Below are 25,880 nucleotides of genomic sequence, written 5' to 3' on the forward strand. Positions count from 1 at the left end.
TAATTGAAATAAGCAAGGCGTAAATTTTCTTACGGGCGTAAAACTGTTGGTATGGCGTAAATAGAAATACCCATAATGCTTTGTTTAATGGATCATGGGATTTTTTTTTCAAAATTTGGCTCTTTGGTTTTAGTTTGCAAGAGTTGGACTTATGGCAGCTTCATATATTCAAGGATAATTAGCTTGTTTTGTGCTTTTTGGAAGAATTTGAAATTGGAAATACTGAATCAAATTGATTAATGAAAATTGTGAAATAAAAGGAAAGTAGTATATATGGTAAATAATAATAATGTGAGTATAACTAAGTTATTAAGTTTTATGTTCTATCAGATATTTTGAAATCCCAAAACCTTTATCCTTGGATAATAACATTAAAATCTTTTACTTTAAGTTAAATTGCAGTATTATCATTTATATTTTAGTTCAAAAGACAATAATTTTCAAAAACAACTTAGTTAAAATACTACTTTTATTTCAAGAAAAATTAATTGTCATAATTCTTATTTAAACTTAAACTTATTTGAGCCAGTGTCTGTCTAAAATGTATTTATTTATATATTAACTTCTTCAATGGTTAATATTTCAAGTTTTTTGTCAAACAATGAGAAATAAAAGCAACAGTACAGAAGTTTGTATCAAATACACAAAAGTACACAGCTAGGTTAATTCACTGATCTAAAATAAGTGTAGTATTATGTAAGGATATTACGCCTGGTTTATTTATTGACCAGGCATACACATTTGCATATTACGCCTATTTTTTTGTAAACCAGGCGTACTCATTTAAATATTACGCCTAATTTTACGCCTGGTTTACGCATCAGTTACGTTTGGTTTACGCCTAGTTTACGCCTGGACATGCATTTTGTAAACACTGTAATCCCGCCAGGATAAAGTATGATTTCTACGCCTGGTTTCCGTGTCATATACGGGCGTCACAGTTCGTACAGGAGCTAGTATAGCCGTTATGTCTATCTATAATGGACGATGTGTCAACAGCTAGGCTATCCAAAATGACGTCTTTAATAATAATTGTATCGAAATCAACTTTGGAATTTGTAGATCTCAATGAATCAATTTTGCGGCTAGGTAAGTTCAGTAGTCAAAATCTACGTAGCCTAAGTAGCAGCTATACTAATGAACGTACCCCTGGTTTCTTTTGGAACAACATGAATAGAACTATACGGGAACACACAATGAACGTCACAAACAAGGCATTGTTTGGTTAGTGTTGTATATAATATCTGACTATATGGTCATTGTGATTTGACTGCGCACTGTTGCAGTATGAATTGCAGTATTTAACATATAGAACACCAAGGGCAATCACATAGACATGATAGATAATCTCAAAATTCCTGTAAAATTGTCGAACGGAACGGTCTTGCATTATACGACTGAAGACAGCATATCCGCTTGACCAAAATGACAATATTATGCAACATTGTGCAACATTGTGTAACAAAGGAAGACATTTCTTAAACTTCTGCTATTTATATTATGAATATTATGAATAATAACATATTAATAAGTGGCATGGCAAATTCAACAATCGAAATCAACGATTAAGTATCTCATAGATTATACGCTTACGATCTCCTATATTTATTAAAAATCAATGGTTGACATCAATTATTATGAAAGAGTGTGACTCAAAACATATATGAAAAGGATAAAGATATCGCCATCCATCTGCGATAGATCAAAACAGTGTCCTCAAAACACAACATAGAAAGCATGAACACGATCTGCTTACTCTTCCGGAGCTCATGAGATTAACCGCAGTCTTTTGTGGGGTTCGTGTTGCTAAGTCTTTAGTTTTCTATGTTGTGTCTTTTGTATTATCATGTCTTTTTCCTTTTCAGCCAGGCTTCATTTTAAATGAATTGGAACAGTTTTTATATCGGAAAAGCTTTTAATAAAGTTTGCATAGTGTAAAAAGGCATAGGCATTAAAACAAAGTCCTAAGATACCAAGGTGACATTCAAATCTCGTAAGTTGAAGAGAATAAAGCAAGTCCGTGACAACAGAAAAAAAACCACCCCAAATAGCGTACAGGGTATGTTACATCTTGCTGCTGAGAAATGAAAAGTAAAAAAATAACCACGTTTGTCTTAGGTAAATGAGTGAAGTTTTCAATCTTTGTAAAGATACAAACCTCAAAAAAACCTTTTAATTTCAGAAGTATCATCAATCTAAAATTCCTTTGGTTATGTGGTTGTAAGGACTCATTAAAATGTGGTTGGAAAGACATACTAAATATGGCTGAAAAAACTCACTATATGTTGATTCATGAGTAACAGAACATCACTCATATACATCGAAATGTAATGAAGCAGTTTAGTTATACGATGTAAGTGTCAATTACATGTGTTATTTCAACCATGCATGTTGGCCGCACCAATAGGGTGCGGCGCTTAATGTACGTTTTATTGATTGATCGTGATGTACAAATACACTTCTACTTTTTAATGTCAATTTATTTATATACTATATATCTGTACTCCAAACAGTTTTAAAAATACATATCGTATTCACATACAAATATTTCATGTACAGGTTTTATAGTCTATTGACAGTCATGTAAGTATTATTTTGATAAGCGCTATACATATTTGTAGTGAAAGATCAATTCACTGTTAGTTTTAAATGCTAAATAACAATATCTAATAGTTATCAAAATATATAACCGGTTCACGTTTTTCCTGTATAATCTCTTCAGCTATGAACGATGCATCCTTTGTTACTTTATATCGATGAAGGTTAGCTCTTTTCTTACGTTGCAGGTCGAATGGTATGAAGACTTCTATCGCTTCCGCAACCAAGCTCCACATATGTTTAGCATTAATGACTGAAGATTTTTTTATAAAGTTTGTTTTCGCCTTAGATATTCCAACATTTAAAGTTGCGTTCAGCATAGTCATTATGACCCATAACAGAAAAACAACAAACATGAAATAGTACAAGCGACCAAGAATGGGTTCTATAACGAACAAATCATTAATGGTGTTTTTACCAATAATAGCATTTGTAAGCGTCGTGGCAGCAACAAACATGTTTTTATATGTTTCCAAATGTCGCCCGAAGATAAGGTAACCAAAACACACAAATGATAGATGTACGACAACAAACATACACAAACAACCTGATACATCCTTGCTCACGTGAGAGAAGATGTATCCCATGTGGTTTATTCTGTTGTTGAAATTCAGTATTCTCATCAGTCGAAGCGTAATGAAAAATATATCACACGCTAAGAAAATATTAAATAGATCATCCCATAATACAATATGACTGAAATTTACAAATTTTAGTTTGTTTCTCTGAAATTTATCCATAGAAAGGCTTATATTTACCAATCGTCCAATATATGTTATCGTACATAGGATAAATAGTGAAATTATGACTATATCTAATATATTCCATATATCCTGCAATGATTTCTTTCCAGTGCGATGTATATAGATGATCTTCTTAACGCAAAATATGGAAATACCAATAACAGCTATTATTTCGCAAATAAAAGTTAATATTCCTACACCTCCGACATGTTGATAAGGTCTAAACTGTTTGATAACATGTGACGTTAATACTCCTCCAGTTTCCGGAAACTCATTTAGCAAAGTTACATGTATAAAAACATTCTCGTCTACATTAAACAGTGTAAACTCAATGAAAATAGCTCGTGTCTGGCGATCAATCCATGAATATTTAAATATTTCCTCAATCATTTGATTGGATATCTGCAAGTTTACATTCAAGTCAGCTATAAACCCGCCTCCGCCGTAGAGAGCATGCTTTCCCGTAATTGGGAGACCCCATATATCTGAAGATGACACGTGTTTCCACGAAGCAGACGATATTTTGTACACTGATTCGTCAGCTGCACACGGTGGACCTTTCCATCCAACACAATAACTGTCTTCATCCTCGGCTACCAGCGAATATTTATCATAACATTGGGTTGTAACGTTCAACAAGACGGACTCAGGACAAGAATCTAAAACAAAAATCAAAACAATTGTGTATCTGTTAAATGATTTGTTGTATTTAATTTGTTCTTGAAAAATTAGTCATAAGTATTAACCTTCCAGTGCAAGATTGATAACATTCTTTCATCACGGTTTTTCCCACGCACTGCCTGCGTGCGATTGTCAAAGTTCTTACACTATGTCTCGTAGAACAGATCACTGAACTAGGAAAATAACGACTATTTAGCATGTTAAGTGTTCAGAAAGACGATGACCCAATCGCAGTGCACTTATGAAAATTCTTATAAAATGAACACTTGCTTTTTAATAAAACTTCAAGTATATAAAAAATATATTTATCTTTTTTTAATGAATTTGAAATTTCATATAACTTCGAATCTGATTTTATTACCATGCTATATATATATATAAAAATATATACAAAATAATTAAATCAGAATTGTTGTTACTAATACACATTTTAGAAAAAAGAGGCACTTACCTTCTTTGACTCGTAGCTGTCTCAGTCTCACCGGTCCTACTTTAAAATGTATTTGATCTTGTGTGAATAGTCTTGCATATGCATTTAATCCAACATTATTAATAGAAAGTTTTGGAAACATGAATGGTAGTAAGGTAGAACTGATGAATGCATATAACTGTTCGCCTGTTGATACCTGTAAAGTTTAAGAAATTCGTCAAAGATGATCACATGACTTTATCATTTATTCATTTATAAACTAGCCATGCTCACAATTTTGTTTCGTATCCGTACAATTTGATGGTTATGTTTATTTAATAGTTTATGTAGCAAGTAATGAAGAGGACTTGTAAGGTAAGATTTTAATTTATTGTCGACTATTAACATTACATGTAAAGCGTTAATTTACAATACCTTAGCTGTATTAAGCAAAACGTTCAGGATTTTTTGGTCCTCAATGTTTTTTAACTTCTTCTTTATTTGGCTTTTTTAACATATTTTTATTAGAACGTCACTGATGAATCGTTTGTAGACGAACCGGCGTCTAGCGCACATACAAAAGTAAATTCTGGTATCTATGATGAGAGTATTTACACACATGTTTCTGATAATGCATTAAGCTAATTGTTACCGAACAATTCTTACCTGAAACGTCTTACCTGACATTTCTTACCTGCAAATTCTTACCTGATAATCTTACCTGACAAATCTTACCTGACTGAATTTGATCGGTCCATCTGTCTTTGTAACATTGGTTTCTGTTATAATCTGCTGATCAATATGTTCCTTAGAATAATACCAAAATGGATCTCTATTACTAAAACTGATTACGTACAAAATGGCCAGAAACATCAAATATAAAATCAACTCTGTTATAGTATTCTTGCTTTGCATAAGTAGTTGGCGCTTCTTCCTCAGTTTCTGTACATGCTCCGGTCTAAGAGGATTCACAGCCGGTTCAATAACTTCTGCATTAGATAGACATGATAGAATTAACCATTAAACTTCGAGAATAATTCTGCTTCAAATTTTAAAAAAATATATCAAATTAGTTTTGTTGTTTATAATTTTTTTTTAAAATAGGAAGTCTTAATTTTACACTGTATGCATCGAATGTGGTGGTATACCATTACTTTATATAAAAACAAACTAACAATAATGAACGTTCAACAGATTATCGTCAACTTCATGAGTATGATTCATGTATCTTTGTAGTTGAATTCATTAAAACGATCACAAAAACGATTGAAAGTATTTAACATCTATATAAAACAATTAATTGCAATTTGCATGCAGAAAAAAATGTTTTGTTTTACTGTTCAATTATTAAGCTAAATACCTATTATTAAAACATAGGGGATATTCCCTGATACGTTATAATTCAGATTTAAACAAACAAAACCGTGTTGAATAACCAATGTTTTGTGTTGCTGGTTCTCAGCTTTGTCAGTAACTATATTTAGATTCGAGTAGCTGTCTTGTCTCTTCGAACAATTTTTTTCGATTTATAGGTAATGGATTGATGAAAAACAAACTATATTTACCTATTATTAGTAGGTTACACTTATCATCTCAATGAATCGCTCAAACTGATTTCGATAACAATGTCTACAGTTTTCTCTTGTATATATTTATCATGTAAGCGTTTCTATTAAAAGCAATGAAAAACAAAATACCAAAAACCAAGTTAAATTATAAAAATATAACAACTAGCTGAACAACTGGAAAACAACTGACATATTCCTGACTTGGTGCAGGTATTTTCCTAAAAAGATCATCTGTCCGAATGTTTTTCTTAATATAGTACTGACCGTTATAATCCCAATTCATCACTGCCGATATGGCATGTTTTTTTGTTTCTGACCGAAGCATGTCTATATTATAGTTGGCGTTTCTGTTGCGTGGTTGAACAATCCATGAGAGGATGATTGACATAAATATTATCTGTAATAAACACCAATGTATATTTTCAATGTCTTTGGTTACCTTAAATTAACAATTTTTATACAGATAATATATATATTTTTTTCGTTTTTCAGATTCTATTCTCAATATCCAGAATAAAAAATGGGTCTAAGCATGCGACCCTTTGAAGTAATTTTAGTAGCACATGTCAGTGGTAAAGTTATTGATTTTGCCTTAAATATTCATTTTGAAACAGTTAATCTCATTTATACTGCAATCAGCTTTTTTGCTATACAGATATAGCTATACGTATAAGCGTTAGCTTTATACGTCAATGACCTCAACTAACCTATAAGCCCCGCCTACTTACCAGAACTACTGTATTTCATCAACAACGTCACGTCACAACTATGACAACGTGTAGTAACAATGGTCAAACTTTTGTGAATTTATACTTGTTATGTCTTCAAATTGGTAATTTATGTACCATGTTTATTAAATATTATTAATCAAGTTCATTTTCCCTTTCTAATTCCTGAAATTGTCAATGTTTTACCGCCTAGACTACGCTCATAGGGAAATGCCTCATTATGGTACCCCAAGAGGGAAATTCCGAACAGTTTTTCAACAATATTTGTTACATATTTTTTTTATTTTTTTTTTATCATTATTAATGTTTTTTATTATTATTTATCGATTCCAGTATAAAAACAATATACGTATAGTGTCTTGAAATATGAAATGTATTTGTATTCGGCAGGAAACAGAGGAAATGCTCGGTATAACCTCGCATTTCCCCCGTTTCTAAGCCTCATACAAATAAATTTCATATTTCAAGACACTATACGTATATTGTCTAAATATGTGTAGCAGCAAGTAATTATTCTTTCGAAGCACCTTAATTGAACTCTGTTTTTGCTAGATTTGTTCAAACCACACATATGTTTTCTATTCAATGTTCTGGTCGATAATTCTCTTCTTGGCCATCGTGTTATCTATTCGATTGAACTTAGGAAATTCAAATGCTACCTAGGTATTTTCTTTTTTCTTTTTTTGTCTCTCAAAAAATGCAGACAATTATGGCGTATCTGATATTAATTTGTAAAAGTCATATACTGAAAATACTAAATCTAAAAAAAGAGACAAAGACAGTTACTAAACTCTGTGTTTTATAAAATAAATCTTTTGTTTGTTAATTTAGAATGTGAATCGATATTTGGCACAACTGTGTGCTTTTTGTAATCTGATTTATCTTTCAACAGTGACAACTATAGTTACGATGATAGAACACACATCTTTGCTAGTAGTCAAAACCTTTGGTCTGAAACATAGAAACGTTATAGATGCGGTAATTTTTTTTTAAAGAAATACAAATCTTATCAAATGTTTCAATTCTACTAAACCCTTCGAATTTCTGAAACCTTGGTGTATGTTGCTCTTTCGAATTTTGAATTTTGAATTTCAATCCCCTTGAACTTTGAGAAGTTTTATTTAGACGGTACTAGCGGATACCTTTCTCATTGTCAGGCCTGGTTTCTTTCAACATGTTTTAAAATATAAAAAAAACCAGTCATCATCTTAGATATAAAACGCAAAATAAAGTCTGTTATATAAATAATTGATTAACTTACTTTTAGTGGGTCTATCAGAAATATAGATTGAAAAAACGACAAAAAGAAACACAACAGCCATTCTTCTGATTTTGATTTTCCCCATTCCATACTATATAATATGAGAAAAAATCCTGAGAGGAACACCGCTATAAATATCAATATCCAAGCTATCAATACACCTGTAAAAGAAAATCGAAGGTCTGATGTTGTTTTATATTCTTCTTTGTTTCTCTCAATTGTGTTTTTCAAGCCTTGTCTAGAATTCCTGAACAGGTACGTTATTAGAAATATCGGTGGCGCTGCAATCAAAACGCTAATAAACGAAATGTAAAACCCTGTCGTAGAGAAGGTGAGAGGTCCAATTGTTAATTTACTTCCGTTGTCTTGTCCATAAAACATAGCATTGGTAATCATAGTTAGAAATAACAAAGTAAGACAGCATGTCAGTCTTTGAATCCTTGTAAAAACACCAGATTCTGGTCGTAAGAGTACTGATAACCACAAATAACTATCAGTAACATTTTCTCTTGATTTTTCGTTGAAATTAAACGAAAATGTTTCAGTGTCAGATTTATCTGAGACAGGAATTGCGCATTCTATGTTTCCATCTTCATGATCAAGGGATAGCCAATTGTTACACACAAAGTTAAACCTAAAAGAAAAATAAACAACGCGTCAATGAAACATTTATATATAGCCCAGTAGTCCACACTTTGGTGTTGATATGAATATCAATAATGTGGTCATTTTTTATAATTTTCCTGTTTACAAAAATTTAAATTTTTCGAAAAACTAAGGATTTTCTGATCCCAGGCATTAATGACCTTAGCCGTATTTGGCACATCTTTTTGGAATTTTTGATCCTTAGTGCTCGTCAACTTTGTACTTGTTTGGTTTTTTAAATATTTTGATATGAGCGTCACTGATGAGTCTTATGTAGACGAAACGCGCGTCTGACGTACTAATTTATAATCCTGGTACCTTTGATAACTATTTCAGAAAAAACTGAATATTTGCCAATTTTTGTAGACATCAATCTTACCTGCAGTAGTTACCAAGCATTTGCCGAGGGCGACAGGAAATAGTTTTCATCAGTTTATTGTTAGATAAGTTTTTAAAACCACTATATTTGTCCTTTTTTGTGGTGGTCTGTTTTTTCTTAGTGAAGGAAATCGGAATGAATACGATTGACCTTCTGTAGGTAAAGTGACAATCCTTGTCCATTAAAAAAGACTAAAACGCAGCTGCCACATGCCAGATTTGACCTTACAACCTCAATATTTGTCTGCTATGTTTCGTAAATTGGTTAGTAATAAATGTGGCCGCTAGGTTTCTTCTCAATTGAATTGTTTCATATTTTTTCATATCGGGGCCTCAGATCTAAATTTTGTATTAACTTTTAAAGAGATTAGTTAATATAATAAGCATAACATAGATACATGTAATACATGTAACAACACATTATGTCTGATCTGTAAATTCCCTTGAATTGAACTAATACGTATATATTGAGTGTAAATAATTGAAAAATTTTAAATTCACTACAGCAAATATATATTTTATAGTTTATATCAATTTATTATTTCTGGTTATCTTACTGAATTGCCTTTAATTGACATAAAACGCGAAAATACGTGAGTGTAAATAATTAAGATTTAAAAATTCACTACATCAGAGTATATTGAGCTATAATTGTAATGCAATATATCATATGTGGTGTGTTAACAATAATCTGTAATGCATGTCTTACTTTTCATTAGTCTGAATATCTTCCAATGTTATTCTATTAAGATACCACGACGCATGCTTTCCAATACCGCTGTTATCATGCCAAATCTTCAACACTGCAGGGTCATTTATACGCTTTGACATACTCATAACAAATCTTCTAACACTACCAGTACCAAAATCCTGTCATTTTAAAAAGAATCATAAAAAAAAACATATACATGTGTTAGTTTAGATCAGAACGTACTTTACCGTCGAAATTTGGCATACACAATGAATTGCCTTGTATCTTTGATGAAATTATCTTTAAAGAAAAAAATATAACTGATTTTATTTTAACCCCAAAAAGTTTTTTTGTCTTTTTATGAATGTTTGCCTTTCCTTCTGTAAAAAGGAATACCTTTGTTTAAATCTGATTAGATAATGAATTGAATGTATATATTTATTGTATATATGTAAGTGTCTTTATTATGAAGTAATCAAATACGACAATGTGCAGTAAAAAGTTTGATCTCATTAAAAGTCTCATTTGAATAATACAAGACAAGATAATTGGACATCAAATTACAAAATAAAGATAAAATAAAATACTTAACTTTTCAACTGAGCCCATTTTTAACATAGCAGAAAAAAAGTTATAGAAATTTGATAAATTGCGTAGAACGCATTGATGCTATCAAATTTAAGGTGGTACCTAACACTACAGGGAGGTAACTCTGTGAAATCAGCTAAACGTTTTAATTACGTTGTTTTGTTAAGGGAATATTAAGCTTCTCAATGATCAAAATTAGTGTTTGTCAAACTGCTATATAACCAGTATAATTTTTCTGATAAAACGGTTGGTTCAAAATTTTTGAAATTTTTATATTTTTGTTAAAGGATCAAAGTAAATACTTTGACAAAATTTTAAGAAAATTAAACGAGCCATTTTTTAATAATTTTAGCGAAAGTGTTGGGTACCACCTTAAACGATAATGCAAACTCCTACTCGAAATATTTTGTGGCAAAAGTGGCATTATGCTGATATAATGTGTCGATTGGACATTGGAGTGTGTGTTTTAATTTAAATAACTTGTTCATCCGAGCCATAACGAAAGATCTTGAATTTTATCAGGATTTTTAGGTTGTGTGTATGATTTAAAACATGGTATAAAATGTAAAGTGATGTAGTATGCGAAAACAATATCAAACGTGCTTCTGAAATAAATGTGAAATCCTGCGTTCTTTACAACAATACTTTTTTAAAAACCCTGGGACAGTTTGTAGGATTAAAGTCCATTGTCTTTTAATAATTTATAAAGAATTGTTTGTTAAGCATGGTAAAATTGAAAATTCTCAAAGTATCCGACCCATGACTGCTTATTTCTTGTAAGTCATTTGCCTATTGTAGTAGACCTGAAGCTTGTAGATACATTTAAATATTGGGAAACTGTAATCACCTTGTGGTTGAAGTCGTCTAAACATCTGATGTTTGTTTTCACCTTTTTGCTCTTTAAAGCATCCCCATCTACCACCATAAATCGGACCTTAGAAGTGGTCCCTGCATGTCGACGTAATCCAGTGTAAGCTGTTACTATATACAAATACTCATCATAGGGAGCATTATCAGATAGATAAGAAATTGCCCACTAAAACAAGAAAATGTTTTTATAAAAAAAAACAACGAAGCCATGAAGAGTTCACATAATCTGACGAGTCAATAAAATGGATAAAACAATGAAATCCACGAAATTATGAAAAACAAGTTAAATTTGTTCATATATTTATATAAAAAATTATTATAATAATTAATTCTTCCGTATCGTAATATAAAATAAAATATTCGTTTTTTGGTAATTCAAGTTATTGAATATTACTGAACAAACAAAGAAAACTAAGAATTTTTGACTAATTCTATTTGATAACAGTTAATGTTATAAGTAAACATTGTTAACGTATGTTGCGTTGTATCTTATTTTACTGTTAAAAAGCCAAATCTTAAACATAGTAAAAACTATGCCAACACTTTTGCTTGTACATTATAGACATGTTATCTCGAGTTCTTGACAGGTCCTTTTTCGTTTGTCTCTTTACAAATGCCAATTTTCCAAGAGAAACGCGTTCATAGGTGTCTGTTTATACTACAATCTAGGGTTTGTGTTTCATACAACATTTTCCTTCCTACATAGATTTGACTTAACGTAAAGTTGCTATCATTTAAATGGTAGTGTACGTCAACTTGATGACGCGCACAAAATGTGTAAAATTTGATTGATTGGTTGATTGGTTATTGTTTGCGCAAAACTGCCATATCCCGCATCTCATCACATTTGGTCTTATGTAAAATAGATGCCGATAATTGTTGTCTCCTCTCGTTTCCTTCGACATGACTTATTATGTTTATCTATTATAATACAAAAGAAAAACATACCCTACTTGGATCCTTTTTGTCCTGTCTATATGCCCAAACAGAGAGAAGCATGTAAACAACTAACAAACAAATGACGGTAACAAACACCGCTGCATTGTCATTCAAGTTAAAATTTGCAAATACAGATCCGAAGTCGATGGTATTTGGTGGTACATAAAATGTTGTAGCAAAGCTATTTCCTGGTGGATTCGTGCAAAGGCAGACAGTATCGTTGATAGTTGATGTATTTGAAATCTGAAATCACAGTAAGGCGGCAAATGTAAACTGCATCAACTCTTTTTAATACATATGTTAAACGTATGCCTGTGTATTTCTATTTGCGGTTGAATATGATGGGAAGACAATATATTTGTTTTGATTATATAATATTGAACTATTGGAACACCATATATACTTTGTCGTTGCCACAATGGTAGTTTTTCGACATCTTCAACTTAATATTTGACTTATTCTTCCAACTGTTTTGATTTAAGTGTTGTTGATGAGGTATCACGTAGACGAAGAACATGTGTTGAAAACCTATATTATGAGCCTGATAACTTTGAGAAGTTTTTAAAGGATCGATATCATAGCTTGTGTATGTATCGTCCCGAGGGTATCACCAGCCCAGTAATCAGCACTTTGTAACCCGGATTTGTTTTTTTTTCTCTTATCGATTTATGAGTTTCGAACAGCGGTATACTACTGTTGCCTTTATTTTTGTATCGACAAATACTATCATTGATATAACTGTATTTTTTAAATCTACTGTTCATTTTATATAAAATAATTTGGGACACTTAGGTTTTCTACACACATGACTAGAATATCCCAAAAATGTAAGACTATGACTTAGATGAGTCTTAATACGGACATCAAACTAATTTCACCATACTTTTCTATCCTAATCAATCATGTGCATAATGCGAGTAGTCAGAGAGGTCATAAGGACATATTAGAAGTTGTAACAAAAGATTAAGTTTGCTGTTTGAAGTTTTTTTGACAATTTAAAAAAAATTAGAATAAGTGCACATGAAAGTATGAATCATCATTATAACAGTTTATATATTGTGCTTACTCTACCTGGTAAACCATACGATCAATAAAAAGTGTTTTACGAAATAACCTTTCATCTTATCATTCAGCAAGAAATGCGATTTTTAGTCGAAATTGAGGATCATTGCAAAACCTGTAAACGTTTTGTACACTCTACATCTTATCAATTTATTTTATGGCATGTAAAACGTTATTGCCTTGTTCGATCACGAAACAAGAAACCAAGTATTGACAGGATCCAAGACAATTATTGACTTACTTTACATGATGACTTGTCCCATGTTTGTTTGGAATCATCCCAGACTCTACATCCAACAGTTATACCAACTATACTGTATTCAACTATGGTCGCTGGTACAGAACGTCTCCTTCTGCTTATGGTTCCATTACCTTCAAAATGTAATATATAGGTACACAAAATGTAATTCTATGTTTCCCTCTAAATACTATGTGGTCAATACTTGTTCAGAAATACAGTTACAGATTAGCCATAACATTTTATGAATAACACATTATGTTAAATTTGTCTTTGAACATTGCTAGAAGAATGTACTAAAGTGATTGTCATTTGTAGACATATTATAATTGTCTTCGTTTATGGTTTTGTACACAAACCAGATCGTTATTGTTCTCGGTTGATAATTTATTATCTTTAATACCTTTAATAGCTATGTATGAGTACGGATTTTGCTCATTGTTAAAGAATACAATGCCATATTATTGTTATTAACTTTTATGTCATTTGGTCTCATGTGAAAAGTTATCTAATCATCAATTATACCACATCTTTATACAGAAAATAATCGTAATTGTCAAATTAACTTCTACAATAATTTTTATTGAACATCTTTCAGTTGAAATGTTTTGGTTTTTTTTTCTAATGTACTGTCCTACTAATAAATGAGTACAATTTGACTATACGACAATGCGGTTTTTTTTTTTTAATTTTAAAGTGTATAAAATTCCTGCTGAAACCGTGTTCTTGCAGGATAGACTATGTAAATACCTTTAGACTGTAGTAATACACCAACATAGACGAGAGTTGGTTGGGAGTACAACTTTTCGTCAATAGTGACTTGTAGTTTATCAGATGTTAGGTCTTCAGAAGATATCAATTTCCTCCAGTCGTAATTCCCCTCTGAAGGATTGTTTTGTTGACTCACGTACAAAATATGATTGAAATCCGAAACTACATTTTCTATGAAAAATATCAAACTATCCTCTGGATTATTCCAATATAATTTGTACACTATTAATTGTGACGTGGCTTCGTTATTATTAACAACAATCTGAACAGATTGTACGGGTGTTTTTAACTCTGTATTTTTAATCTTTATCTCTGATGGTATGACCGAATTGTTATTGCCGTCTTCGTCTTCAATGGTTACACTCACTGTTTTAGATGATATGTATTTTGAATCTGTATCCCAGGAGAACGGTGTGTGATCATAAATAGTAACCTTCAAAGATAATATACAGTTGAGAAAATATTTGAACGGTTACTGTCGTCTTCCGGAAAATTTGACTACTTTCGTCAGTTTCATTTTCATTGTGTATTATAAAATGTTCGTATCACTCAAGGAGAGAGAATTCTTTGGCGGCAATGTTGTTTTACAATGTTCAACAGAAACGTACAAACCATGGATGAAAAGTTAACGCAGGAGATGATATAATGGATGTTCTAGAATTATGGTTTCGCTGTTACGGTGAATGTCTATAAATGATCCCCCAGGATAGTAAAAACTACTTGATAGATATCCATATATTTTGGAATTTTTACAAAGTAAATCAATGCAGGTAGGGAAGATGGAAATAATTGAATATACTGCCAACACTTTAAGTATATGGAGTTGGCTTTGTAACACAGTGAGTCACGTTATCGTTTGCAACCCCCGTAGGGTTTAAATAAAGAGTTTAAATCAGTACAGTTTGAATTCTGTAAAATATGTATATATTGAGGAATTATGTTTCTACAAAGCAATTAATTTAAACAAAGGCAACAATAGTATACCGATGTTCAAAACTCATAAATCGATAGAAAAAAACAAATCCCGGTCACAAATCAAAACCAAGGGAAACACATTAAATATAAGAGGAGAACGACGACACAACATTAAAATGTAACACACACAGAAACCAACTAAGCAATAGACAAAATCGGATGAGAATGACAAATAAAACATCAAAACTTAATACATGAATTTGGTATAGAAAAGTACCTTGACACGTCTTATAATAATGTGAATTTACACTCAACTATAAGAGGTAACAAACGACAAAAAAAAACTCAACGTTAAAATGTAACACACACTTCAACGAACTATAATATAACAATGACCATATTCATGACTTGGTACAGGACATTTTTAAGAAAAAAATGGTGGGTTGAACCTGATTTGTGGCATGCCAAACCTCCCGATTAAATGGTCATGTTGAATATAACATTAAAACCACAACACAACATTAAAGGACTACAATACAAATAAATAGGACAAAGAAACACACGAATAATAGCTAGCAAAAGGCAACATGTTTAAAATTTGATAAACCAGGTGAGCGTTTTGTCCATACAAGACTTACTAGTGACGCCCAGAAACAAAAGTTCGAAAGCCAAAAACAAGTACAAAGTTGAACAGCACTGAAGACCAGAAGTTGTGCCGACAACGGCTAAGATTTTCTGTTTGGGATAAGAACATCCTTATTATTTAGAATAATTTATACCTTTGCAAACAGTAAATTTTATAAAATGACTATATAAAAGATATGCATGATAAAACTGGAGTACTAACTCATTACATAAAACAACCGGAAACATTACATAAACCGACATAATCCAACACAAAAAAACACACCCGAGTTAGTCAAGGCCTCAACGCAAAAAGTGACGTCACATTTGAAATTGTAAAAAAGGACAAAAAATGACGTCACATTTGAATTTCTAAAACAGCACAAAAAACATGACCTCACATTTGAATGAATAAAACTATCTATCAAAAATAAGATAGAATTATAATTGATTTAAAATTATATTTGTACTAAATACTGATATTACATTTAATAGCAATGAAAATTGCAAAATGATTAATATCAAACTGAGGTAGCAATTAGCCAATTAACTATATTCTATGTCCGGTTAATTTTGAATCAAACTGCAAACGTAATACATTGTACAAATCTTGTTGAACCAAATCAAATCTAATAAATGAAGGCGGTGATTAATTTTCGTTACCATTACACATGAATATAACCGAAAAGACGTCAAAACATTTGACAAAATCCGATGAGAATTACAAATATAACATCAAAACTAAATAGTACATGAATTTGGGATAGAAAAGTACCTTAACACGTCTTATAGTAATGCGAATACACACTCAGCAAAACAGTCACAATCGGGAATAAGTCACATTCGGTAATTAAAAGATTAGACGACGTAAGGACAAACCACAGTCTAACATGTGGTAAAAATGTCCTTAGCTAGTTTGGACTAAGACAATCGTATGGATCAGCCACTTCGTGATGGTGTAGGTAAAATTAACGGAGTGTCAATTTTAATCTGTCCTCCTCATAACTTTTTTGAACCAGTTTCTGCGTAAGGAGCACTCCTGTATATGAAGTCTGTATAATGTGAACAAGCACGAGAATAACTTTTCAATTGAGATATGTTAACACCATACGAAGGGGCAGAGGGTATTTTACTGATGAGAAACGGGAAATTAATAATTGGGAAGTTGAAATCGTCCCGTTTATCATAGATTTTCGTGGAAAGTCGTCCATCTGCGTCAATATTGAGGAAAAGATCACGGTGTGAAGCAGTCCTTTTAGTATCAGTAGTATCCTTAATTTCAAGTTCACTGGGATATATGATATGTAAGTATTGGCTGAAATATGGGTTATTAAATGATGTAGCATTATCAATATATCGGAAAATAAAATTAAAGAATTTCGCATGGTGTTTTTTTTTTCTTTTTGTCCTTTAGAAGGTTCTGAATGAATTTTGCTTCATACGAGTACAAAAACAAATCGGCCAGTAGGGGTGCACAATTAGTACCCATTGGAATACCGACTGTTTGTTGAAATATAAATCCTCCAAACTCAACAAATATATTGTCGATCAAAAATTCCAGCATTTTGATAATATCATCTACAGTATATTTTCTGGTAGATTCAGTGTGATTCTTCACAAAGTATGAATTATTGTAACCGAAGACAACAAAATTGTATCTACGATTCCCATTTTTATAGAAAAAGCTCTGTTTTATAAGATGATGAAGTCCATCTTTCAACTGAGCATGGGGAAAATCAAAAGTCTTTATGTTGCTGCAAAATTGCAAAGATTGTGATCAAAAATTAAGCAGTAGGTCTTTCGAATTTTAAAGAATCCACATCTGGTTTACACAACTGGTAGAATAAATCTCATCACAATATTTTTGAAGCCCATATTTAACTGTAGAAAGGACAGTAGTCAGTACTTTAGAAAGATTTTTAGTCGAGCATTTTGAAGACCCAGCTATGTATCGTTTTTACATCGAGTTTTGTGTAATTTAAGTATCCAGTATAATGATGGTATTTTTTTTTCGATTTCTTTGATGCTGATACCAAAAGAAAAAAGGACAGATTTATGATTTTGTAAAATTTCGTCTTTGGTAAATGGTGTTAAAGAATACGTAGGGTTACCAGCAGTTTTATTTATTCCAAACTCTTTTGTCAGACATTTCAAAAAATGGTTTTTACATATGAAGACAATATTATTGGAGGCTTTATCTGCTGTAATCACGACAGATTTGTCATGCAAAGAAGATAAAGCATCCACAACGTCCGGATTCTTGAAAGGATTAGTAACCCTTGTACTCATATTGCATCGTAGTTTTTGAATGCGCTTCTGAATGCATGATCGAATAGCTTCGATCCATTCAGACAAAGTGTCTACTTCACTGACATTAATGTTAAAATGTTCCTTCCAATACATAACTGCTAGACATTCTCAATTGTTTTCATTTGGTCATCAACGTAACGATACATTGAAATATTCTGCGATGGTTTCAACTTATTTCTGTGAATTTACCTATAAATACTTGGCATTTAACATACCTTAACGTTCTGTTCTTTTGCCGACGGTGTGTTAGATTCAATAAAATTTACTCGAACGTCATCACTGTAAAATCCACTGGTTACCAAATCATTAACATACTTTTTATCTTGTGTCGAGTTCATATGACCATGCTGTACATATAGTGGAAGTTGTTTTCGAAAATTTAACATTTCCATTATAGTTCCAAGGGATGAAATAGCATCTAATAAGCTGGAAACTTCTTGTTGCATCTGTTGAAATAGCCATTTAACTCACATTATTTATAATACAATATGATTTATTTATTCACATGTGAATCAAGAGTTAAATACATACAAAATACATTCACAATCATACTGTAAATCAACTTTGAAATTAAATATACTTATAATTAATATACTTTATAATATTTTCATTAACTTTGAAACAAATAAAGACATAATTTGAGCCATTTTATATTAACCATTTATAGTAATCTTTTCTTTTTTGTTGCACTGGGATATTTAACACAGTATTCTGGAATGTGTTGATTTCTGATATTTTTACTAAGATGGAATTGCATTCGAATAGGTAATGGTATTCATCACCAATAGCATTTGAAAGCAAATTACATATCCTCTCGTCTTTCGGAATATTGTATTAATATGGTATTAAGAAACTTCAGAGGTAAAGTTATTACGTTTTTATGAGCTTCAAGATAAAATTGGAAAACTCAATATTTCCATCAAATTCAGAATAGTTACACTAATTGATCTTACTGATCTTAAATTAATTTATGGTAAATATCAAACTATAGACGAAGTACAAATTCCTTATAAAAGTATGTAAGTTCATAAGTTTAGAAATATAATATTATGCTGTTTGTAGTTTTTGCATGAAATACAAGACATAAATATGAAAATAAAAATAAATGTTCTAAATTCAGTCTTGACAGATTGAGGATATATGGAAATTTTTAACGACCTTGACTGACTATACAGCTCTTGAACGGTCGGAAGATGGAGGATCATTACATCGTCATAGATTTATTTTACCAGGTGAAATTTTTTTTATAGAAGGAACATTACCATTTTCTGTCTTCTCTGAAATTCGGCATCATTCCTTGCCGCTATCTTAGAAACAATGTATGCTCTTTCCATTGACGTTAAGTCACTATCTAACTGTGGATTAACTTTTTCTCGGTCAGAGAGAACATCCATAATGCTTTGAAGATCGATTTGATCTGGTGTGTCAGCTGATGATACTGGTAACATGCCTTCTAAAGCATTGTTCAAGACACGTAATACAGCTACAAAGAACGTAAAGCCCGTCTACTTGAACTCATATTTAAAGACAATGAACGTAAAGTACATGAATACGAAACAGACAAAGATGAAGTCTAAAATTCATTTGTTTTGATCAACTTGCCTTAAGTTTGCAATAAATACTAACTAAATGTTTGCATATCAACAATTGCTACCGAGAAGGCTACAAACTTAAGACTTCCAAATTTATCTCGTGTTGTGTTTGAATTGGTTAGCAAATTCAATCAAAAACATGTAAATAGTTACCAGAATAATAGTTAAGTACGCCAGATGCGCGTTTCGTCTACATAAGACTCATCAGTGACGCTCATATAAAAATAGTTATAAAGCCTAACAAGTACAAAATTGAAGAGCATTGAGGATCCAAAATTCCAAAAAGTTGTGCCAAATACGGCTAAGGTAATCTTTTCCTGGGACTAGAAAATGCTTAGTTTTTTTTTCTAAAAATTAAAAGTTTTGTAAACAGGAAATTTATAAAAATGACCACATAATTGATATTCATGTCAACACCGAAGTGCTGACTAATGGGTATCAAAATCATGTAACATATAAGGGAATCATTTTCTTATATATCATACTTTACGTTAAAATGTCCGATTTTGATTTGTTCATACGAGGGAGACAAAAATCGATAATTTATAAGTTAATGCATTGCATTTAAATCCATGATTCTAATTTTTTCAGATTGTCACTTTGAATAAAAAATTACTTCTTACTTCACTTTTGTCATTTTTGTTCAACTGTAACGTTGTTTTGTAAGCGACTGCATCTATCATTATTATAATTTATGTTTTAATTAAAAATAATGATAGGACATTCAGTATTATAAATCAAATCACACAGTTGAGGGTGATAGAGCAGAGCTGAGCAGAGAGCCTTGTCGTTGATGACAATGTTTTCTCGTAGTAATAATCTGCTCTATCACCCTCGTAGCTTTGTGTTATTGATATATTGTCACACCTTCACAAACCAATAGATAGTCTTCATATTTAGGGTATGTTTCGTTATTTGCAAGAAGTATTAACTTGTCTAGAAGGTCTTGGTTTCCACTAAAAGCTGTAGCCTGAAATAGAAATTAATGTCAGGGATTATCTATCACTAGAAGACACCAACAATGCAATTATAGCCATGTTCACTTTAATGTTGATGTTCAAAATTGACATGCAGAATAAACATATAGTGAAAAGTAAATTATAAATAAACTGTACTCCGAGGAAAATTGAAAACGGACAGTCCGTAATGGCAAAATGAAATGGTAAAACACATCAAACGAATGGACAATAACTGTCATATTCCTGATTTGGTACAGGCATTTTCAAAAAATTGAAAATAGTTCATTGAACTTGGTACATTGAACAGCGCTAAACATCTCCCTTGTACGACAGCTGCACTGAATTCCATAATATTGACAACGTTTTGTGAACAAAATGTCACAAATAGGGATACAACAACAACACGAACTCTAGCAAAAACTCCAGAAGGGTATGCAAATCCTGCTCCAGATGTGGCATCCGTCATATTGGTCAATTTATTACAAAGCAAGTAAACAGTCTAAAGAGGTAAATGAAAATTTTGCCTCTTATTTCCAAATAGATAGTATCAATTAATAGAATGATTTCTTGTTTAAGAAATCAATCACTGAGACTGATAAACCTCACAATCTAAAACAATGGTTATATAACAACATATGAATTGTTATCTCCCTCGCTTTGAATGTAAAGAAAAATCCTAAGGTACGCATTTTATCATATGGCACCACTTACTCCTCTGATTAAACAATCAATGTCGACCTCAAAATGATATGTGTTACTGGCATGTTGTCTCATGGCAGATATTCCATATCTCCATCGATTTTGACAATAAATATTTACTATAAATAACTGATAGGAGTAGAATGTTATAAGTATAAGGCACCATTTCCTTCAAAAATACCTGTACTCAGTAAAGAATATGATAGTTTTTGTTCTTTCGACCGTTGGAAGCTATAGTCTAAGGTTTGATTTTGTCATGTTTTAAGGACTTATTGAATACACCTTGGAGTAGTTCATTATATTTTTTTACTGTTATCAATATTTATTGATTTAAATTTTTTTTCGAAAAATTAAGAAACAAATCACGAAACAGATAGCATGTATACTGTACACCCACAAATTTTCCCGACTTCCGCGAGTAGTAAATTAACGCGAATATAAATCGTTACGAATATGATATTAAAAGTTGGGTCTTTTCTTATCAAAGAGGGACGAAAGACATCAAAGGAACTTATCAAACTACGTAAAGTAAATTAAAATCTCGCTAAATTAAATAGTAACAAAATAGATTAGAAAGGGTTAAACGCAACATATTTTTTCCACCAAAAACGTTGGTTTACAGGACTACTATAGTGTAAAATGTATTAACTTAAATAATACTATCACATACTTACAGCAGATGTATTCGATACAAATTGCTTATTATTGATATTTGTACCAAAACTGTTTGCTATTTGATTTAAATTGACGGTTGATGTGCCATAAAACGCATTTGCTGAGGAATTTAATGTATCTACGAAGCTTGAAATTTTCTGAAAAATAATAAACTTGCATTAACATTTAAACAATAAGAGAAATCATTTTTGGTGATTCTACAGAACGAGATGAACTTTAAATTATATATCTGCTCAGCACAATCATTTTCATTTCACAAAATTAAATTTTCGAAACTTTAAAGGCCATCTTTGTCTTTTTCTAATAACCTTTCTTTATTAAATTGGACGTACACATGTATTTAAAAAAACACAATAATCACACCCTGTGATAAATACATTATACGTACAATCATTCAAGTCAGCCTCGCCTATGCTGCATTTACATTCATGCAATCTAGATTTTATTATAGAAACTACTTATAATTACCGACATGATTTCATTGTTAGCCACAACATCCCCTAGATCAGGATTCTCATATTTATTCCATAAGTCATCAAATGTTAAATTTTCAACTGTGCCATTGCTCGACGTCTCAACACCAAGGTTAACCCAATCAGAAGGGTCAGTGTCGAAAATAGTAACCGGTAATTTCTGCAAAACAAATCGCAATTGAATAAAATGACATAACTATCATTGTTGGACAATCTTGCGCGATCTTTAAAACATTTCTCATTGTGAATGATACATTAATTGATTGTTGGTATTTGAACTTAATTTTAACAATTTTGATTTAGTGTAGCGGTCAGGTTTTAAAGGTTGGGAGTAGTCGTATCGCCTAAATAAATGGTCAACTAGGAAATCCTAGTTAATTGAGATTGGAATTGAACACACCTTCAACGTGCAGTGTTCGAACTCAGAACCTTAGTATTAACAATAAGGAAGTATTGTTTACTGATGTTCGTCTTTTGGTCGTTTTTTTTCTTCAAATTGTTCGTCTTGTTTCGACTACCGAGTTTAAATATCACTTTGGAATCTTCCGCTTCGCCATTAGTACTCACTAGATCTGTAACAGATGTTGCAGCAACTTCAGTATTCATAGCAACCTGTTTAACATTTCCTGAATTATAGTAATAATCTATGTTTTCTCCAGCTGTTGTTAAATATGCCGATATACTAGATGAAACCATAGCAGAATATTTAGGGTAGACCTGTATGTGCAATAAGAAATTATTCAATTATATGAGTCTAAGTAAACAATAAAAGAATTCTTAGAAGTTATTATACAAATTAAATCTCGAATATTATACAAAATGTTTGAAATTGTTCAAATTAAGAAATATGTCTGACTCATGCAAAACCTATGATTCGTTACCCAGATTTGGCTATATCTTATGTTTTTTTCTGGTTTTATCAGCTATTCAAATTTTGAAAAGTTTTAGATTTTCAAATATTTTGACCTCGCGAGACATTGAATAGACATATATTAAGTATCGAAACACAAATATTGTGCAGTAAAACTATTATCGTTAATGTTATTATAGCCTTAAATAAGCAAATGAATTAAATAAAATGTGTTTCCGTTTAGAAAAGATATTTTGTAAAAGAAAACTGTTATTTTCTTTAAGAAGTATAGTATTTAGATACGTACTTTGCCGGGATCCACTGCACACTCAGAAAAATCAACGAATATGTCAAAAATCTGAACTCGGACTGCAATTGTGTAATAATCAACTTCTAATCCCGGTTTAAGAGTAATGTAGTTTTCTTCCTCAACTGAATATACAAATATGGACTTACGGAGTTAATAAATGAAAAATCTAGTTAAAATTCACTATTCTTATATCATATCGTAGAGGAATTATGGCATTTATGTTTTATAACGTCACCCTTCCTTCAACCACCTTCTCCTACCACAGGAACAAAACAAAAACAATTAGAATGCAAGGCTTAAATTTAATGAAAGGTTGTTTTTTGTAAAATGGAAAATCCCAAAAATACTGAACTCCTAGGAAAATGCAAAACAGAAAGTCCCTAACCAAATGGCAAAACTAAATGATAAAACACATCAAACGAATAAACAACAACTGTCATATTTCTGACTTGGTACAGGTATTTGAAAATGTAGAAACTGTTTTCTTTCCTTTAAAATCATTCTGCTTATATGTACTCATCTGAAAGTAGTGTTCATCATAACTCTTTACTTAATTTTGACATTTTGTCAATACTTATTGCATTCTTGTCGTACAATTTTGAAACTTAAACATTAAATATTTCTTACATCCATAATATAGTATTACTTCTTTTCCTTCTATTATTTGAATTATGCGATAATTTATTTGTTCTTTCCAATCTAGAGATGGATTCGTCAAACTTCGGAAGCCTTCGTCTTTCCAATTAGAAACTGTTATTTTGAATTCTCCTTTAAAAATAGAACAAATGTCAACGGTAAATGAGCATCGTGGTTGAGAAATACACGAATACATCACTTCCTTCAACTCCAGATGCAAGTTATCATGATTAGAAGTCAACGAAAAACGTTAACAGAAATTCTCATTAAAATAGTATTTATTTAAAGGGACGTAGATGAATATGAACAGTGATTGTTAAAGAATCTGTTACCATGCCAATGATGTTGACCAATCAGTTATCAGGCTGTATGATCTTGATATCTGTAACCACACCCCTTGATTTTGTGCCAAGTCCGATGATCCAGCATACAAGGTTCAGAGGTTTTTAGATTATTGAAGTGATAGTTGTGGTCTTTTTAACAATTTACAGAATTATTCGAGTTCGACTTAATCTAATGTGTATAAATTGTGTTCTTTGAATAAACGTCACACCAATCACCATAAGTAGGTGATCTAGTGACCACAGTTACCCCGGTCAACATCATGTTCTTTTACAGAAAATGTTAAAAACTGCCAAATATCAAGCATGACCTATATTTTATAGTTAAAAACCTATCGGTCAAATTCAAAATAGTTCGTCCAGCTGTAACTTGTGTATTATACGACAACCTTGTTTATCACTATAAATATTCTATTTGGGGCCATAGTTCAAAACAGCCCAAAAGTTATTTGGAACTAGGAAAACAAATAATAAACAAGCACACTAATTATCATTTTCAAAAACTTCTGTTTCAATCCGTCATTTTTTTAATCAAAGCAAATAGTATGTTTAGAAAACTAGATAACATTATATAATTTTATCATTTGCACGAATCCCAAATAAAACTTGCACTTTTGTTACAATTTATTACATATAGATTAAAAATTATTTTTGATTAGTTACCCCGGCTTGCATTTTCAATTTCACATGCTCCACCATACGGAAGAATATTTGTTGTAACTGACCAAATTGCCATTGACACAGTTCCTGACGATAGCTGTAGGTAAGCCTCTATAAGATAACCAGTATTAGCCGTTAATACATCAGCTTTCATCACAAACTGTCGCCTATTTTCTTCTGAAAATAAAATTTAACAATACCGATTTTAAACATCTTATAACTTTTAATCCTGAATTAGCCAAGAGGTTTTTTCTTAGAAAACTCATTATTCAGAATATTTCCCCGTAAAAACAAAGTTGATCTGTGTGGAGGTATATGTGTTTTTTCTCGGAAAAGTAATATCCATACCAAATGCTTTCAATGTAAGGAACCTTGATTAGCAACGGATTTGAAAAGCATCATACAGCTTAACACGATTCTATTTCGTGAAGCATTGATTTGTAGTTCCTGAGACAAGTGTGATAAAATTGTTGAACATGCTCATTATTGATAAGAATGTGCAATCAAACCTGTTTCAAGGGACCACTTAAGAGAGAACAAAAAAGTTGTTTCTTAAGACAGATGGTCTTTTAATACAGATTCACTTTATATGAAATGTACTACAGAGGGATCTAAAATTGATGGTCTTTTGACACAGGTTTGTGTTTAACACAGGTGGTCACTTAA

The 25,880-nt window shown here is 31.5% G+C and overlaps 1 protein-coding gene across 1 annotated transcript in view; it reads right to left on the bottom strand.

Annotated features, from left to right (window-relative positions):
- Positions 1 to 2,509: 2,509 nt before the first annotated feature.
- The window catches only part of LOC143075709 (uncharacterized), a 35,986-nt gene continuing 12,615 nt past the window's right edge, over positions 2,510 to 25,880 (bottom strand). The window contains exons 10-28 of the mRNA XM_076251262.1: positions 25,218 to 25,391; positions 24,205 to 24,345; positions 23,575 to 23,699; positions 22,985 to 23,134; positions 22,413 to 22,577; positions 21,944 to 22,081; positions 20,479 to 20,581; positions 19,282 to 19,502; positions 18,235 to 18,465; positions 14,150 to 14,603; positions 13,403 to 13,533; positions 12,109 to 12,342; positions 11,138 to 11,326; positions 9,721 to 9,881; positions 7,989 to 8,622; positions 6,264 to 6,396; positions 5,167 to 5,420; positions 4,474 to 4,648; positions 2,510 to 4,000 (exon numbers count right to left, since the gene is read on the bottom strand). Of these exons, the coding sequence (XP_076107377.1) occupies positions 2,667 to 4,000; positions 4,474 to 4,648; positions 5,167 to 5,420; positions 6,264 to 6,396; positions 7,989 to 8,622; positions 9,721 to 9,881; positions 11,138 to 11,326; positions 12,109 to 12,342; positions 13,403 to 13,533; positions 14,150 to 14,603; positions 18,235 to 18,465; positions 19,282 to 19,502; positions 20,479 to 20,581; positions 21,944 to 22,081; positions 22,413 to 22,577; positions 22,985 to 23,134; positions 23,575 to 23,699; positions 24,205 to 24,345; positions 25,218 to 25,391 (5,147 nt within the window). The 3' untranslated portion in view covers positions 2,510 to 2,666. The remainder of the gene's footprint in view (positions 4,001 to 4,473; positions 4,649 to 5,166; positions 5,421 to 6,263; positions 6,397 to 7,988; positions 8,623 to 9,720; positions 9,882 to 11,137; positions 11,327 to 12,108; positions 12,343 to 13,402; positions 13,534 to 14,149; positions 14,604 to 18,234; positions 18,466 to 19,281; positions 19,503 to 20,478; positions 20,582 to 21,943; positions 22,082 to 22,412; positions 22,578 to 22,984; positions 23,135 to 23,574; positions 23,700 to 24,204; positions 24,346 to 25,217; positions 25,392 to 25,880) is intronic.

Source organism: Mytilus galloprovincialis, chromosome 5 (genome assembly GCF_965363235.1).
Source record: "Mytilus galloprovincialis chromosome 5, xbMytGall1.hap1.1, whole genome shotgun sequence".
Lineage (NCBI taxonomy): Eukaryota > Metazoa > Mollusca > Bivalvia > Mytilida > Mytilidae > Mytilus > Mytilus galloprovincialis.